This window comes from Oncorhynchus gorbuscha, linkage group LG01 (genome assembly GCF_021184085.1).
Source record: "Oncorhynchus gorbuscha isolate QuinsamMale2020 ecotype Even-year linkage group LG01, OgorEven_v1.0, whole genome shotgun sequence".
NCBI lineage: Eukaryota > Metazoa > Chordata > Actinopteri > Salmoniformes > Salmonidae > Oncorhynchus > Oncorhynchus gorbuscha.
The window spans coordinates 63,909,966-63,926,890 of record NC_060173.1 but is presented as its reverse complement, the minus strand read 5'-3'; the positions used below and the strand labels follow the sequence as shown (position 1 = coordinate 63,926,890).

Below are 16,925 nucleotides of genomic sequence, written 5' to 3'. Positions count from 1 at the left end.
CAATAGGTTCTAAACCAATTTACTTCTCCAGTATGTCCAGAAGGGCATCATGGTCAAAAATGTAGAAATGAGCTAGCAACTTTTCAGACTGATTTTTGTCTGGACAAAAACAAAAAAAACTGCACAGAACAATGAGCCATATGTTTCACCGAATGTATAAATCTGAAGCATCTGGTTAGCATTTCCACTCACCACTGAATATAGTGGCCGACAGTCGGAGAAGATGGAGCGAGATGCTTTTAAAAAAAAAATTACCGTTTGGGAGCGTAGGCTATATCACCTGTTTACGTTCATTCGCACATTTTTCATGCCTCTGACATACGGTAATGATGATTAAAAAGTGCTGTAATAGCCTACAGTTTTCTTGACCTTTTTGTTTTAATTAATGTGATAGGCTCATGTTTTACCGCTACGCCGTACCACACTTTATTTTGCCGTGACACCGCCTTATTTTAACCCATGGTTATTGCACGTGTACTTCAGAGTAGGCATGTGCCAATAGGTCTGTGCTTGGCTCTGCCCACCTCGCTTGTTCTGCCCACTGATTCATTTTCTTCCATTGGAAACGACGATGTGGTCTCTTGGGTTAGTTATAAAAATCTTTGCTTATGTGATCTGTGAAGAAAATAAATGTTTATGTAGTTCCAATATTTGCATAACTTTTGTGATTTGGAGTACAGCTATGAGGGTTATCGAATCAGGATCAAATCTTCATCTCCTCGGTCATTAATGATAGAATGTTCATATTTGAAGATTGAAGAAAGGCCAGTCTCTTTGACAAATGAGAGGCGAGGAGTGGAATGTTAGCTAATAAGACTGGTACTCCGGCTACACTACCACAATTTCCTATTACATACCAGTGGAAACAAGACTGTAAAATAGTGCAACCAATGTTTTTTTGTTTTCATCTTGTAGGCTCAAGGGGAGCACGACCACAGCCACGGTGAGTCAGGAAACAAGAGCAACACTAAAGAGGTGGACATGCTCACTGCCTTTGATGGGGTCTGGAAGGGCCTGACAGCGCTGGCTGGAATCTACTTCCTCTTCATCATTGAGCACTGCCTCGGCATGTTCAAACACTACAAAGACGCAGGGGTAAGGAGAAGCCATGCTCCCATACCTGATTGAATGCTATAGAAATAACTTAATAACTAGGTGTTTACCAGAGGTGGGACTAAGTCATTGTTTTAGAAGTCACAAGTAAGTCTCCAGTCTGCACTCAAGTCCCAAGTCTAGACAGCCAAGTTTCGAGTCCTAAACAAGTCATGTGCTCTACACCAAATGTAATACAATTTCATATTTATAACAAGAGTAATGGTTAGTATATTACATTTACACAAAACATGAATGATTTTTAAAAAATGTATTACTTGCCAAATAAACGTTATATTTCTATGGAAGTATATGGATAGCCATGAGAAAGACAAACCACCCCCCCCCCCCTAATCGGGCGATGTAGGCTTTTGCACAATCGCCCAACCTCCACACACAGAGAGGGTTTGTGTGTTGTTACAGTAGGATAACGTATGTCAATGGTTTCAGGAACAGCAGTAACATCAGGCAGGATTTTGGTTTCCAACTGCTTGGCCAGTTGTAGCGCAATCTTTGGTGCAATGATCACATTCTCCGGTGTGAGAAACAGTCACTTAGCAAACTGAGCCACCAATAGTCGGCAGAACCCAGACACAGCAGTACTTGAGACGGTGTTTTAATAAAGTAAAAAGGAAAGTTCTTCAGGCAAAAATATAAATCCACAACGTCAAAAGTAATTCCAAGAGAAAAAGGTAATCCTCCAAGTCGAAAGGTAAATCCACAAGGTGGTAGGTACAGCAGACAAAAGCCTCAAAAGGTAATCAAAAACAAATGAGAACAAAAACCGAGTACCACGAGAGTCCAACTGGAGCAACAAATGAGAAAAGAACTAAGGAAAACTAATGGTTTAAATACATTCAAGGGAAACTAGGCACAGGTGCAAATAATAACTGGAAACAAGAAAACAAAAGGGTCAAAAAGCACGAGTGCATCTAGTGTCCAACACCGGAACATTCCTGACACCACGCACAATTTGATTGGCTGCTGTCTGATTCGAATTGTAATCCGTTAAATGAAGTTTATGCGCTGCACACTAAGCGTCATTTCATTATTATTTGGGTTTGTGTAGCGTATCAAGTCAAAAGGCTCAAGTCCAAGTTAAGTCTCGAGTCATTGGTGTCAAAGTCGAGTTGCAAGTCACCATATTTGTGACTCGAGTGCACACCACTGGTATTTACTATTGTGAACTTACCTGGTAAGTAAGACATAAGGTATTTATGAGGTGAAAGAGTAAATTGTAGGAAATACTGTGCCTTAAAGTATTCACCCCCCAATGACATTTTCCACATTTTGTTGTTAGTCTGAATTTAAATTGATTTGATGTTGTATCAATGATCTACACATAATAACCCATAATATCAGTGTAGTTATGATTTTAGAAATGTTTACAAATTAATAAAAAATAACGCTGAAATATGCTTAACAAGTCACGGATTCACTGTGTTTAACATGATTTTTAAATGATTACCCTGTCTATGTACCTTTATACAGTTGAAGTCGGAAGTTTACATACACTTAGGTTGGAGTCATTAACTTGTTTTTCAACCACTCCACATTTCTTGTTAACAAACTATAGTTTTGGCAAGTTGGTTAGCCTCTCTGGGATATGTGGGACAGTAGCGTCCCACTTGGCCAAAAGCTAGGGAGAAAATGCAGAGCGCCAAATTCAAATAAATTCCTATAAAAATCTAACTTTCATGAAATCACACATGTAAGATACCAAATTAAAGCTACACGTGTTGTGAATCCAGCCAACATGTCAGATTTCAAAAAGGCTTTTTGGCGAAAGCAAACAATGCGATTATCTGAGGATAGCACCTCCGTAAACAAAAGAACATTTCAATCATTTCAACATTTCAATTGATCCAGAACAACACCGGTTTCAACTTGTGCCAACGTGACGACAAAATATCTAAAAAGTTACCTGTAAACTTTGCCAAAACATTTCAAATTACTTTTGTAATACAACTTTTGGTATTTTTTTAAATAATCGATAAAAAGTAAAGACTGGATGATCTGTGTTCAATACAAGAAGAAAACAAACTCAAGCATGCTTTCTGGTCATGCGCCTCTATCAAACAGTACACATGAAGTGACCCTCGTTCAAGATGGCCTTACTTCTTCATTACACAGGAATGACCTCAACCAATTTCTAAAGACTGGAGACATATATAGTAGAAGCGGTAGGAACTGCAAGCAAGTCCCTTAAATCTGAATTCACAATGAAAACTCATTGAAAAGAGGGTGACCTAAAAAAAAAAGATGCATCTGAATGGTTTGTCCTCGGTTTCGCCTGCTAAATAAGTTCTGTTATACTCAAAGACATGATTCAAACAGTTTTAGAAACTTCAGAGTTTTCTATCCAAATCTACTAATGTTTATCTTATCTCCAAAATTCCAAATGCTGCCCCCTATCCTAGAGAAGTTAAGACATCTACTCTGTTTTCCAAAAATTGTTTCGACCGATTTATTTCAGTTATTCACTATCACAATTCCAGTGGGTTAGAACTTTACTACATATACACCATGTTGACTGTGCCTTTTAAACGGCTTGGGAAATTCCAGAAAATTGTCATGGCTTTAGAAGGTTCTGATAGGCGAATTGACATCATTTGAGTCAATTGGAGGTATACCTGTGGATGTATTTCAAGGCCTACCTTCAAACTCAGTGCCTCCTTGCTTGACGTCATGGGAAAATCTAAAGAAATAAGCCATGACCTCAGGAAAAAGAATTGTAGACCTCTACAAGTCTGGTTCATCCTTCTTAGCAATTTCCAAACATCTGAAGGTACCATGTTAATCTGTACAAACAATAGTACGCAAGTATAAACACCATGGTACCATGCAGCCATCAAAGGTGATGCGTTCTGTCTCCTAGAGATGAATGTACTTTGGTGCGAAAAGTGCAAATCAATCCCAAAACAACCGCAAAGTACCTTGTGAAGATGCTGGAGGAAACTGGTACAAAAGTATCTATATCCACAGTAAAACAAGTCCTAGATCGACATAACCTGAACGGCCGCTCAGCAAGGCAGAAGCCATTGCTCCAAAACCGCCATTTAAAAAAAAGACTATGGTTTGCAACTGCACATGGAGACAAAGATCGTACTTTTTGGAGAAATGTCCTCTGGTCTGATGAAACAAAAATATAACTGTTTGGCCATAATGACCATTATGTTTGGAGGAAAAAGGGGGAGGCTTGCAAGCCGAAGAACACATTTACATTACATTTACATTTAAGTCATTTAGCAGACGCTCTTATCCAGAGCGACTTACAAATTGGTGCATTCACCTTATGACATCCAGTGGAACAGCCACTTTACAATAATGCATCTAAATATTTTAAGGGGGGGGGGTGAGAAGGATTACTTTATCCTATCCTAGGTATTCCTTAAAGAGGTGGGGTTTCAGGTGTCTCCGGAAGGTGGTGATTGACTCCGCTGTCCTGGCGTCGTGAGGGAGTTTGTTCCACCATTGGGGGAGCCAGAGCAGCGAACAGTTTTGACTGGGCTGAGCGGGAACTGTACTTCCTCAGTGGTAGGGAAACGAGCAGGCCAGAGGTGGATGAACGCAGTGCCCTTATTTGGGTGTAGGGCCTGATCAGAGCCTGGAGGTACTGAGGTGCCGTTCCCCTCACAGCTCCGTAGGCAAGCACCATGGTCTTGCAGCGGATGCGAGCTTCAACTGGAAGCCAGTGGAGAGAGCGGAGGAGCGGGGTGACGTGAGAACTTGGGAAGGTTGAACACTAGACGGGCTGCGGCGTTCTGGATGAGTTGTAGGGGTTTAATGGCACAGGCAGGGAGCCCAGCCAACAGCGAGTTGCAGTAATCCAGACGGGAGATGACAAGTGCCTGGATTAGGACCTGCGCCGCTTCCTGTGTGAGGCAGGGTCGTACTCTGCGGATGTTGTAGAGCATGAACCTACAGGAACGGGCCACCGCCTTGATGTTGAGAACGACAGGGTGTTGTCCAGGATCACGCCAAGGTTCTTAGCGCTCTGGGAGGAGGACACAATGGAGTTGTCAACCGTGATGGCGAGATCATGGAACGGGCAGTCCTTCCCCGGGTGGAAGAGCAGCTCCGTCTTGCCGAAGTTCAGCTTGAGGTGGTGATCCGTCATCCACACTGATATGTCTGCCAGACATGCAGAGATGCGATTCGCCACCTGGTCATCAGAAGGGGGAAAGGAGAAGATTAATTGTGTGTCGTCTGCATAGCAATGATAGGAGAGACCATGTGAGGTTATGACAGAGCCAAGTGACTTGGTGTATAGCACCATCCCAACCGTGAAACACGGGGGTGGCAGCATCATGTTGTGGCGGTGCTTTGCCCACAGGAGGAAATGGTGCACTTCAAAAAATAAATGGCATTATGAGTTACATTTATTTCGAGATATTGAAGCAACATCAAGACATCAGTTAAAGCTTGGTCACAATTGGATCTTCCAAAAGGATAATGACCCCAAGCATACTTCCAAAGTTGTGGAAAATGGCTTAAGGACAACAAAGTCCAGGTATTGGAGTGGCCATCACAAAGCCCTGACCTCAATCCCATAGAACATTTGTGGGCAGAACTGAAAGAGTGGGCGAGCAAGGAGGCCTACCCACCTGACTCCGTTACACCAGCTCTGTCAGCAGGAATGGGCCAGAATTTACTCAGCTTATTGTGGGAAGCTTGTGGAAGGCTACCTGAAAAGTTTGACCCAAGTTTAAAAAAATTAAAGGCAATGCTACAAAATACTAATTGAGTGTATATACACTTCTGACCCACTGGGAATGTGATGTAATAAATAATAGCTGAAATGGATCACTCTATTATTCTGACATTTCACATTCTTACAATAAAGTGGTGATCCTAAAACTGGCCTAAAACAGGGATTTTTTTACCTAGATTAAATGTCAGGTATTGTGGAAAACTGAGTTCAAATGTATTTGGCTCAGGTGTATGTAAACTTCCGACTTCAAATGTCCTAATTACAGTTATGCAGAAATTGCTCCAACATTTCCTGGTTGTTAAAATTCTAATAGTTTGCCTTTCAGTTTGTGACAAAAGAAGATTGGACAATGATTCTCTACAATATAATCTAAATCACTTTGAAATATATTTTCAATAACCAAAAATATTGTATTTTCAGCATTTTGACGCTGGTGTACAAAACCAAAAGTAAAAGATGCAAATAACAAACTTAAGCACAGGAAACTTAGTAATAGCGCACATTAAACAGATCTACCGCTTCTTAGTCTTGCTTTCATTGAGTGACAGATCTGTAACTCATTTGTCATTATGACCGGGTTGCCCAAAAAGTTACATTGCAGCAGAGCTTCAAGATTTAAAACTAATAATGGGCTAATATTGTGTCTCGGCTGTAAGTGCTGCCAAAGGTGATTTTAACATTTGTGTCAGGTGGTTGAATTACATATCTAATCAAGATTTGTTTTTTTATTTTCGATTAATTACAAAAAAAAAGTTATAATTTTTTCTTCCTCTTTGACAGAGTAGATTGTCGATCGTTGACAAAAAAATTACAATCCATTTCATTCCCTCTTTGTAACAACAAAATATGGAAAAGGTGGTGTGAATACTTTCTAAAGGCACTGTAGTAGTAAAGGTAACTGCCAAAATAAAGGAAACGCCAACATAGCATCTTTGGGCCGTTGGGCCACCAGAACAGCTTCAATCCGCCTTGGCATAGAAGTGTCTGAAACTTTATTGGAGGGGTGGACACCGTTCTTTCACGAGAAAATCCTGGAGTCGCCTCTTCACTGTTGACGTTGAGACTGGTGTTTTGCAGGTACTATTTAATGAAGCTGCCAGTTGAGGACTTGTGAGGCGTCTGTTTCTCAAGCAAGACACTTATGTACTTGTCCTCTTGCTCAGTTGTGCACCTGGGCCTCCCACTCTTTTCTGGTTGGTCTAATCATGGACACTGATTGGTTAAAACCGCATTCCAGCCTGTGTCTATTCCACAAGTTACCACTGGCTGCAGAACAAAAAAAACTGAACGACTGGGTCACGTCTCTGGCAACCAATAGAACAAACAACCAGCTGGCTTGGGTAGCAACCCTAGATTTGTGTCGGGACTATCTTGTGGAAGGATGAAATAGTATGAATAAATTCATCAAAATATTTTTAATGAAAATGTCAATTATTTTAGTGTGTTTGTAACCCCGTTTCTCAGGAATTGTCACTTAGTGGGTGAATAGCTATACTTGAGCTAGCAAACAAGTCTTTCTTTCTATTAATGTGTCTATTCTTTCTTCCTTCAGGGAACCTTCTGTCGTAGGAAGAAGAGGGGTGAGGAGGCCAAGATTGGCAGGAAGCTGTCCGATCACAAGTTGAATCGACGCTCGGACGCAGAGTGGCTTCACCTCAAGCCTCTCACAGAGGGTGAGAGGGTGTCCTGTCCTAAAGTGAACTATAACACGAGTAGGATTGTTACCACACTTAAAATGAGTGGAAGATTTGTGTGAGACGTGTGTAGCTTGGAATTTTTTGTGTAGGAGGATGATTATACTATGCATGACAAACGTACCATGTGTGTTTTTACTTTTTATATATATATATATATGTATATGTATATATATATATGTATATGTATATGTATGCAAGGCTGTATTGCCAGCTTTGTGTGCTTGTGTTTTGTAGGACATGCCATGTACAGTATATCCTGAACTTGGCATTTAGTAACAGCTTTCTACTCCTTTCCCCCTCAAGGTCTGGACAGCACGGCCATCTCCTGCGACAACGGCCACAATGACACCCAGCTTACAGAGCTGCAGCCACCTGACTCGCCCAGCAACAAGACGCCACTGGCCCCTGCAGACTTGCTTACCAAGGAGAATGGCCGTCGGCCCAAGAAACACGGGCACAACCACGGTGGGCATTCTCACGGAGGTGGGCATGGGCACTCACATGGCGGGAACTGCCACTCGGACCAGGAGATGAAGGACGCGGGCATCGCCAGCATCGCCTGGATGGTCATCATGGGTGATGGCATGCACAACTTCAGCGACGGCCTGGCCATAGGTGAGCAGTAAGCCACCACGTTGTAAAATATTTTGTTTTTGGTTACTTATCTGGCTAGGTAAAGGCTGAATTAATAAAGATTAGACTGTATTATACTGTTCTGTAACGTAATGAAGTCTGTGTCAATGTTCTTGTTGTTGAATGTTGTTTCTTTGACAGGTGCTGCCTTCAGTGCAAATATTACCGGTGGCATCAGTACATCTGTTGCAGTGTTCTGCCATGAATTGCCTCACGAACTGGGTAAGTGCACCATTCCCGGTCCGAGAAGCGCTTCAGAGCCATCAATCGTCAAACAACATCCATTATTTTGCCAAAACTCATTTCACAATTGACTCAAAAAGCTTGGATAATTAACCCATCCCCAAGAACAATGTGTTGGGCATTGGAGAGAATGCACATTGCCTACTATCTGTTAAACAGACACTAGGAAATCTCTTTATATTAATTAATTTTTTTATTGGACCTAATTGACCCATTAAATAAGACTAATTGACACGTCAAATAAGTTTATTTAAAAAAACATTTACGCTTTTTTTGAAGCAGTAAGTCCCATTGAGACAGAGGTCTCTTTGCAAGGGAGCCCTTCATGACAAGACCGGCAGCAATTACACATTAAACTTTCAATCAAGGCAGGAGCTTATGAAACAGACTATTTATTTTTACACGGTTAACACCTCTGTTACAGTGTAGACCTTGTGATTGAACTTTTTATGCAATTTATTGAATTGCAGCCACACTCATGCCTCACGGCTGCTCATTGACATTCATAACACTCCACACCATTCACAGAAACTCTGCTATTCATTGAGGTAGAGATGACCGACAGATTCACTGTCGATCCACTAGTCATCAAGATTCTTTGTGGCACAAAGGTGTGATGAATGAGGAACCCCACTGACAATAAAACATTGATTCAACCTCTAAAAATACTTTGGCCTCTGTGCCATGGCTTGTGCTGTGCCCATGCAGCAGGGCATTTTTTGTTCATTTGTGTGTCTGTTAGTAGCAAGCAGAGTGAATAGGCTGATCGACAGTGTCTCTGCACACTAATGATGGCTGCTGCCGTAGACATGACGTCTGAGTGTGGGTCTCTAGTCTGAGTGATGTATAGACCAGACTAAAGCAGAAATGAACACTATTAATTTGTCTACATGCTCCCCCTCATGTTGTTGTTAACTAATAGCGTCTTGCTGTTTCGGTTGGCTGACTGTTTCAAATATTACTTGATGAACCACAATGTGTTTAAGGAGAATAGAATAAATGAATGGATAATGTTGCCATTCTGTTAGCAATGCAACTCCACTCAATGGTTAACAATTGTTATAGTCACAAATTTTGTAGTATACTGTAGAAACTATCATAACTGTTGATGATTAAGAGAAGAAGCATCTAGAGTTGTAGGAGAGAAGAATGTACCTATTTGAAAGCTATGAAAAACGTGTAAAAGTAGCTCTCATGCGGGAAAGCTTAGAGACCCCTGGTCTGGGGCATCTATGGGTAAAATAGTTTAGCATTGTATGCTCCTTTTTAAGGTGTATTGCAGCAGATTTGTATAGGTTCTACTATAACATGAGTAGGCCTAAGATGCGTTGTGTTCAATATATTTCCATTCTTCATTGACTGGCTCCAACCCTAAGGGAGCATCTGCTTGCCATCCCCTCACTCCACCCCACGCTATCAACACTCGGACCAGTCATCTCCTCCTAAAAAGTGACGCCAGCGCATTTTCAAAGTGAGCCTCTCCCGTCGCTCCAAAGACAAATGCCTCCTCCAGGCTCTAACACCCCACCAAGAAGTTCATTGGCAGTGATGGGTGTGTTAATTGCACGCAGCAACACTGTCAAGATGGGCAGCTTTGAGTGCGTGACGACAGATCAGAACCGACCGAAACATGGTCCTCAGTAAACACCAGAGGAAGCAAAGTGGAGACTGGATAGTGGTAATGGTGGGAGACCACGGCTCGGCGCTCTCTCTTTTTATTTGATTGATGGATACGAGGAGACCGGAGTGATAATATATTCATTGTGGTAATTAGCCGGGAAAAGGGAACACTCTGTATGGCGTGGAGTAAATGTAGGTCAGCGTCTATTCATTTCTCACTGAATCTAGGGCTTTTCCGGTGAGAGTTGGGCTTTCTTCCCACAGCTGCGCTGGCAGTGAGTGAGGAGGATGGTGTATGTGCATATGTTATCCTAGGTGATTTCAACATTCACATTGATTCAACAAAATGTTACTCTGTTACGGATTCCTGAACATGCTTGACTGTCTCAACCTGGTACAGCATGTCAATGTCTCCACACAATAGTGGGCATACACTAGTCCTCATCATTGAAGAAGTCCCTGCCTCAGACCTGGATGAACATGAGCTAGGTGTATCTGACCATAGGGCCATGACAATGTCTGTGACTACTCCTGCAGGTGAGCTTCACCTGAAGTGCACTATTAAATTCAGAAAAGTCACTTCACACATCCCTCTTCCAGGAATCTGTTCATCCTACCCTACAAGCTGACGAAAGGGTCGACCTGTATAATATCACCCTAAGCAACATCTTAAACAGCCTTGCCCCTGAAAAACACGTCAAGTATCCTTCCAACTATCAAATCACATTTTATTTGTCACGTGCGCAAATTACAACCGGTGTAGACCTTAGTGAAATGCTTACTTACAAGCCCTTAATTTCTTGCGTCGAGCAATCCCGCATCCGGGAGCGTAATCATAGCCTCAAGCTCATTACCATAACGCAACGTTAACTATTCATGAAAATCGCAAATTAAATGAAATAAATATCTTGGCTCACAAGCTTAGCCTTTTAACAACACTGTCATCTCAGATTTTCAAAATCTGCTTTTCAACCATAGCTACACAAGCATTTGTGTAAGCGTATTGATAGCTGGCATAGCATTAAGCCTAGCATTCAGCAGGCAACATTTTCACAAAAACAAGAACCATTCAAATAAAATAATTTACCTTTGAAGAACTTCGGATGTTTTCAATGAGGAGACTCTCAGTTAGATAGCAAATGTTCAGTTTTTCCAAAAATATTATTTGTGTAGGAGAAATCGCTCCGTTTTGTTCATCACGTTTGGCTAAGAGAAAATTCAGTCATTACAACGCCAAACTTTTTTCCAAATTACCTCCATAATATCGACAAAAACATGGCAAACGTAGTTTAGAATCAATCCTCAATCCTGTCTTTGCTATGTAACGACATTTGGGTCTTTGCGTATAAAAAAATATACTATATAACACTTTGACGTGTCATATAACACTATTTTACGTGTCAAATATGCTTGTTGACCAATCAGGACCTGAATATGACTGCACGTCACATAATAATTTAACACGTTCATACATTTTTTACGTAGTTATTACACATTGAAAGTCACAGCTCTTCAGTAAGGTTATTCTTTTGCCAATGTTTGTCCATGGAGATTGCATTGCCGTCTGCTATATTTTATACACCCATCAGAAATAGCTGAATACACTCATTTGAAGGAGTGTCCACATACATGTGTATAAATAGTGGTGAAGCAGCCAGTTAAGATGCTCTCAATGCTGCAGCTGTATAAAGTTGAGGATCTGAGGTGCCAGGCCAAATCTTTTCAACCTCCTGATTGGGATGAGGCGCTTATTGCGCCTTCAAGACTGTTGTGTGAGAGGACCATATTAAGTCCTTAGTGGTGGACACAGGAACTTGAAGCTCTCAACCTGCTCCACTACAATGTGGATGTGGGCGTGCTCGCCCTTCCGTTTCCTGTAGGCCACGATCAGCTCCTGTTGTCTTGCAGACGTTGAGGGAGTGGTTCTTGTCCTGGCACCACACTGCTAGGTCTCTGACCTCTCTGTAAGCTGTCTCATTGTCGTCAGTGATCAGACCCACCATCGTCTTGTCAGCAAACTTGATGATCAGTAAGTAACACCATTTTGTGGGTATCGATGAGTATCAAATGGTTGCATACAGTTAGTGTGAGGTGAGTGACTGAGTGAATACTGTCACGTGTGTTGGCCAGCCCATGTAATTCTTACCTGGTCATCCTTGTGCTTTTCTGGCTCCAGGTGACTTTGCGGTGCTTCTGAAGGCTGGCATGTCGGTGAAACAGGCCATTGTGTATAACCTACTCTCTGCCCTCATGGCCTACGTGGGCATGATGATCGGCACAGCCGTGGGCCAGTACACACACAACGTCACCAGCTGGATCTTCGCAGTCACCGCTGGCATGTTCCTCTATGTGGCTCTGGTGGACATGGTGAGTTGTTAGTTGTACAGTGAAACAATCTCAACCATTTCACAACCTGTTTTAACATGGGCAGTGCCATAGAAGGCTTTCGCCATTCTAAAGTAGTCGACAGGGTGGGACCTCATGGTTTAATTACAAAATTCCATACTGGTTAGCAGGAAGGATCAGCCAATTCATTATTTATGTCCTGAGCAAATTGCAGCACTCCAGATGGCATGAAATGACCAAACCTTGGCTTTATGCCTTTTCAAACTAAACACATCCCAGCACAGTAGATGGTGGTAGGCACCTTTTCAGTTTGTTTTACGAACCACCAATAAACTTGTAGAAGAAATTGACAACTACTGTAAAATAGTGACAGCCCTTGATGGTGCTTCCCACGCAGTCACAGAAGCAAAACTCGGGTGGGCTCTTTCCACCCCCGAATGCAGAGATTACCTAACTGGGGGTTCTGATTTGAAAATGGGGTTGCAAGAAAAAATATATACAATCTGTCAAATTAATTTGCTGCTTAATCCATAGAACCGCAGTTACGTGAAAGCTATTAGCGGTTGGGATAAACTGAGCGGTTACAGTTTTTTCTACAAATGTGGCTTTTCATTTGTTGGTAGCTTTAACCTATTATGACCTGGTTCCTGAAAGTTAAGACTTAACAACACGTACCTCGACTGTGCTCACAAGCGCAGGACTTATTAGAACAGTGAACAAGACTAGGCATCAAATCAGAACAAAATTACTTTGGGTGGGATTTTCCACATACAGAATTATTCCCTGATGTTTTCCTTAACTTCTCAATACCTCTCTGGTGCATTTGTCACTTCAAACCATACTTCCTTCAGATTGAAGTTCTGTCTGACTGAAATTGTAATTGACTGTCATAGCCCCAAATGGAAAAGTAAATGCTGGCTGTTGATTACGTAACTATTTTGTCATGGTGTGGTCACAATTGTCTAAAATCAAAATGGCATCACGGGCATAAGGTTTGGTAACACCTCACCTAATGTCGAAGTCCAGTACAGTTGAATGGTCTCTATCGCCTCTCGTGTCTAACGTTAATACAGTGTAGCCCCCTCTTAATTTTCCTGTATTGTGTCTGACTACATTGTGACCTCTTGCTCCCTCTAGTTACCAGAGATGCTCCATGGCGACAGCGAGGAACACAAGCGCTGTCAGCTGGGCCACTTTGTCCTGCAGAACCTTGGCCTGCTCACCGGTTTCTCCATCATGCTGCTCATTGCCATCTTCGAAGACCAGATAGTTTTTGACTTTGGCTTCTAGCGGTGGAGGGTGGGGCCGGTTGGTACTAGGGAAGGCAAATGTGAGGTTGTGTCGGTACTTGTGCTGTTTGGCCTTTAAATAGTGCTTTGTTTGTTCTGTGGTGGTCCAGTGTCCTGCATGCATAGTGATTGAGCTCTCATTCATGCTCCTTGTGCCTCTCCATTCTGTAGCTCAAAGCAGTGGCTTATACATATCCCCCCCCATTCTGTTGCCTTTCTCTGTTCCATTGAGTTATTCCTTTCAGCTCCTAGGTTCTATCCTATGCTCCTTCCCATGTAGCTTAGATGCTGTATCGAAGGTACACCTCAAGGTTACACTCTCACCAACAAACACCTCTTTAGTTGATATTGATAAGGCCACATTCCTTTCGGAGACTAGCTTATGCAAGTAACACTTTGATCAAAAGGAATGTCACATTCCAATTGGTCTAAATACATTTGTCGACAATATAAGTTCACATATCGGCGGCTCGCCTCAGTATCAGCAGGTGTGCTCCACTACCTTTGAGCTTCTCTCTCAGATAGTGGACAGAGTTCCTCACCCGACTGTGTAAGATGGATAACCTCCTAACCTGGAGATTTCTCCAGACTGCTTCCCACCGGTGCAGGGCCCTCTCCTACAGAGAGGAAGCTGTCATGGCCCAGCAGCCCTCTGCTCATCCATCATAACCCTGTGCAGTGTGTAGTCTTATGTCGTTCCCACTCCCTTTATCTGTTATCAACCCTGTGGCTTGTCCCATTATCCATGCCTAGTGCACCTGTGGTGCCTTCCCCTTGGCCCCCCCCCATCCATCGTAAACTTGTGAAATCTGTCCCGCTGTGTATCAACATTTATTGTCTAAAGCCGTGGCTGTGCCAAGTCCATTGTGGTGGCTTTGCCAATGAACATACTGTAATAGAGTAGCTAGGAGCTAGCTCGTCCGTAGACTCGGAAATGTTAAAGGAAAGTGGTGCTGAAGCCCAAATTTGTCCCCAGGCATTGCATGAGTCAACAGGTCTGTATTGAAGGTCTTCGCCCTGTTGCTCTGCAAAATAATTGAACCACAGCTTAGCTATGCATTTTGCCAAAAAATGTGAACGCTACTACCCCAACCTTAAAAGAGCGATTGAGTGTCTAATTATAATGTCTCGGTGTTCATTTGCAGCAGTCTCCATATTTATATATTTTTTGGTCTTGTTTTTATGGCTAATTTGAGAAGCATTGTGGGTATTGAAGGTTTCATTTCATGTTAAATGTAGACTCGGTGACGCACAAAGTAAACAGAATATTAACTCAATTTCCACATCAACTAAGAGTGTTAAAGCACGGGGCCTTAAGTTCTCCACTGTTTTGGTCCTGTAGCTACCACGCTATAGCGGTGTAAATTGCACCCGAGCACATGATCAGATACTGTGTGACTATTGGAGAGCAGTCTTGCATCGCGCTCGTCTCAATATCTGCGGTACTGATTCATAGCGCTGAGTCGATCTCTAAAATGATATGGGAGAAAAAAAGTTGGATTACCTAGATGTATATTAAGAACCAAGAAATATTGCCCAACTGCATTTGGAGGACTGAGTCTGTAAACAAACATTTGACATTTTACAAAATGAAACTTGCATGCCCTAAATCCTATGTGAATTTAAGTTAGTATTTTCTTGTGTCGAAGAAACAGTGTTACTTTGCGTTTACTCCATTATTGACGGCACTAGCTTGTTTTTGTAGCCAAATACATGACCCATGCATTGTGTTGTGGTATTTTCTTATTTTTAAATGGGTTACTGTAAGTCTTGATTACCCCATCGCAATCGGGCAAAGTCAGAAGTCAATTAGATTGAGAGCGTATAGTATATTAACTTTGTGCTTATTACATGGGGGTTACACTAGTTACCTTACCCATGTTAAGACCGTTTTCAGCATCATAAGCACAGGAACAGTGTAAATCTAAAGAGTGTCACTTGTATTGTTAAACCCTGAGATGTTTGAATACTGTGTTGCGTATCATTCCTCCCAAACCAGTTTAAGAAAGTACTTGTATCAAATAATACATTTTCCTGTGTCATTTTGAAATTGTTCTTTGACAATCTGGAAAAGAACAAGCATGTCAATGGCCTTTATCACTGCTAAAAATATGCTTTGTCTATATATTTGAATATGTTCAAATTAGCACACTTTGCACTTGTGTAATTGATATTCGACTTGTAATCAAACCGTATAACTAGAAGGTTATCAGATGTTCCTTAGTTTTTTTTAATCAATCATTAGTTGTATATTTTTGGTTAAATGGGTGTATGAGACACCACGCCGACTGTGCCAAAAGTGGCCCATTTGGGTTTTCTTTACCATAATTCTGTGCTTGCCGTCGCCTCCTGACATTCCATTGGCTGTCTGCTGCTCGAGTGCTAAGCTAGCCAGCCTGGCAGCTTCACCTGCTGGATCACATTGAAATGTGCAACCTCCATTTATCCTGTCACTGTGTGACATCCATCGTCTTGTCTTATTGGCTGTGAATCATCGTCAATCACATTAAACTAATGTACTTGATTGGATTGAATCATGCATGAGGCATGAGTGCAATGGAACAGGAAAATGTTTTGGATGTAATTGTTTCTCTGCTTTTGTATAGAAAAATGTAAATTAAAAAGACTAGTCAAATGTTGTTTTTTTAAACCGATCAACTGTAGCGATGAGGAATTATTTGGGGCCTGCTGAGCCTATTGGTAGAGCTTTCATGTTTTAGAACATTAATGTTAATTTGTTTTTCATAGTTTTTCAACATGAGAAAACAAATAGAAATATGGGCTGAATAGGAGCCTGCAATGTCGCTATATTCTTTTAACAATACATTTTTCATGCAATGGAGAAGGTTACAAGTGTCTAGCCACAATTTAGATTACCATGCCCCAAAGAATATCAGAATCTCTTTACTGGACTAGGAGCAGCAAATACAAAATAATATGAAGGTCCATGATTGTTTGGTTTTTAATTTGATACATTGTTTACAAACCTGGATATCTAAATGTAGGCATTGCATTTATCATCCTCGCTGATTGTCTGTGCATTCTCTGTCTGGAAAGGAAAATAAAGTTTGCAAAGAGCCCCTTTTGTGTGACCTTTTTGCAATAACCAGGAATTTCTAAAAAATGAAATTGCTTAATTTTAGAATATATCTTCCTGAGACTAGTACAACAGTCTTCAAGAGAACTTACAATGTTATTGTTGCTCAGTTGAACTTTCCTGTTCTTGTTCTAAGGGTGTGTTCAGTTCATTAAACGCTTTGCTATGTTGTGTGATCGTTTGTACTGAACAGC

At 41.6% G+C, this 16,925-nt stretch overlaps 1 protein-coding gene across 2 annotated transcripts in view; it reads left to right on the top strand.

The window, feature by feature from the left end:
* Window positions 1-16,714, top strand: part of slc39a10 (solute carrier family 39 member 10) — a 60,226-nt gene extending 43,512 nt beyond the window's left edge. For both annotated transcript variants that reach the window (XM_046358202.1, XM_046358210.1), the window contains 6 exons: window positions 916-1,095; window positions 7,359-7,479; window positions 7,807-8,118; window positions 8,278-8,358; window positions 12,176-12,366; window positions 13,483-16,714. In XM_046358202.1, coding sequence (XP_046214158.1) covers window positions 916-1,095; window positions 7,359-7,479; window positions 7,807-8,118; window positions 8,278-8,358; window positions 12,176-12,366; window positions 13,483-13,635 — 1,038 coding nt within the window. In that variant the 3' untranslated portion in view covers window positions 13,636-16,714. The remainder of the gene's footprint in view (window positions 1-915; window positions 1,096-7,358; window positions 7,480-7,806; window positions 8,119-8,277; window positions 8,359-12,175; window positions 12,367-13,482) is intronic.
* Window positions 16,715-16,925: the final 211 nt, after the last annotated feature.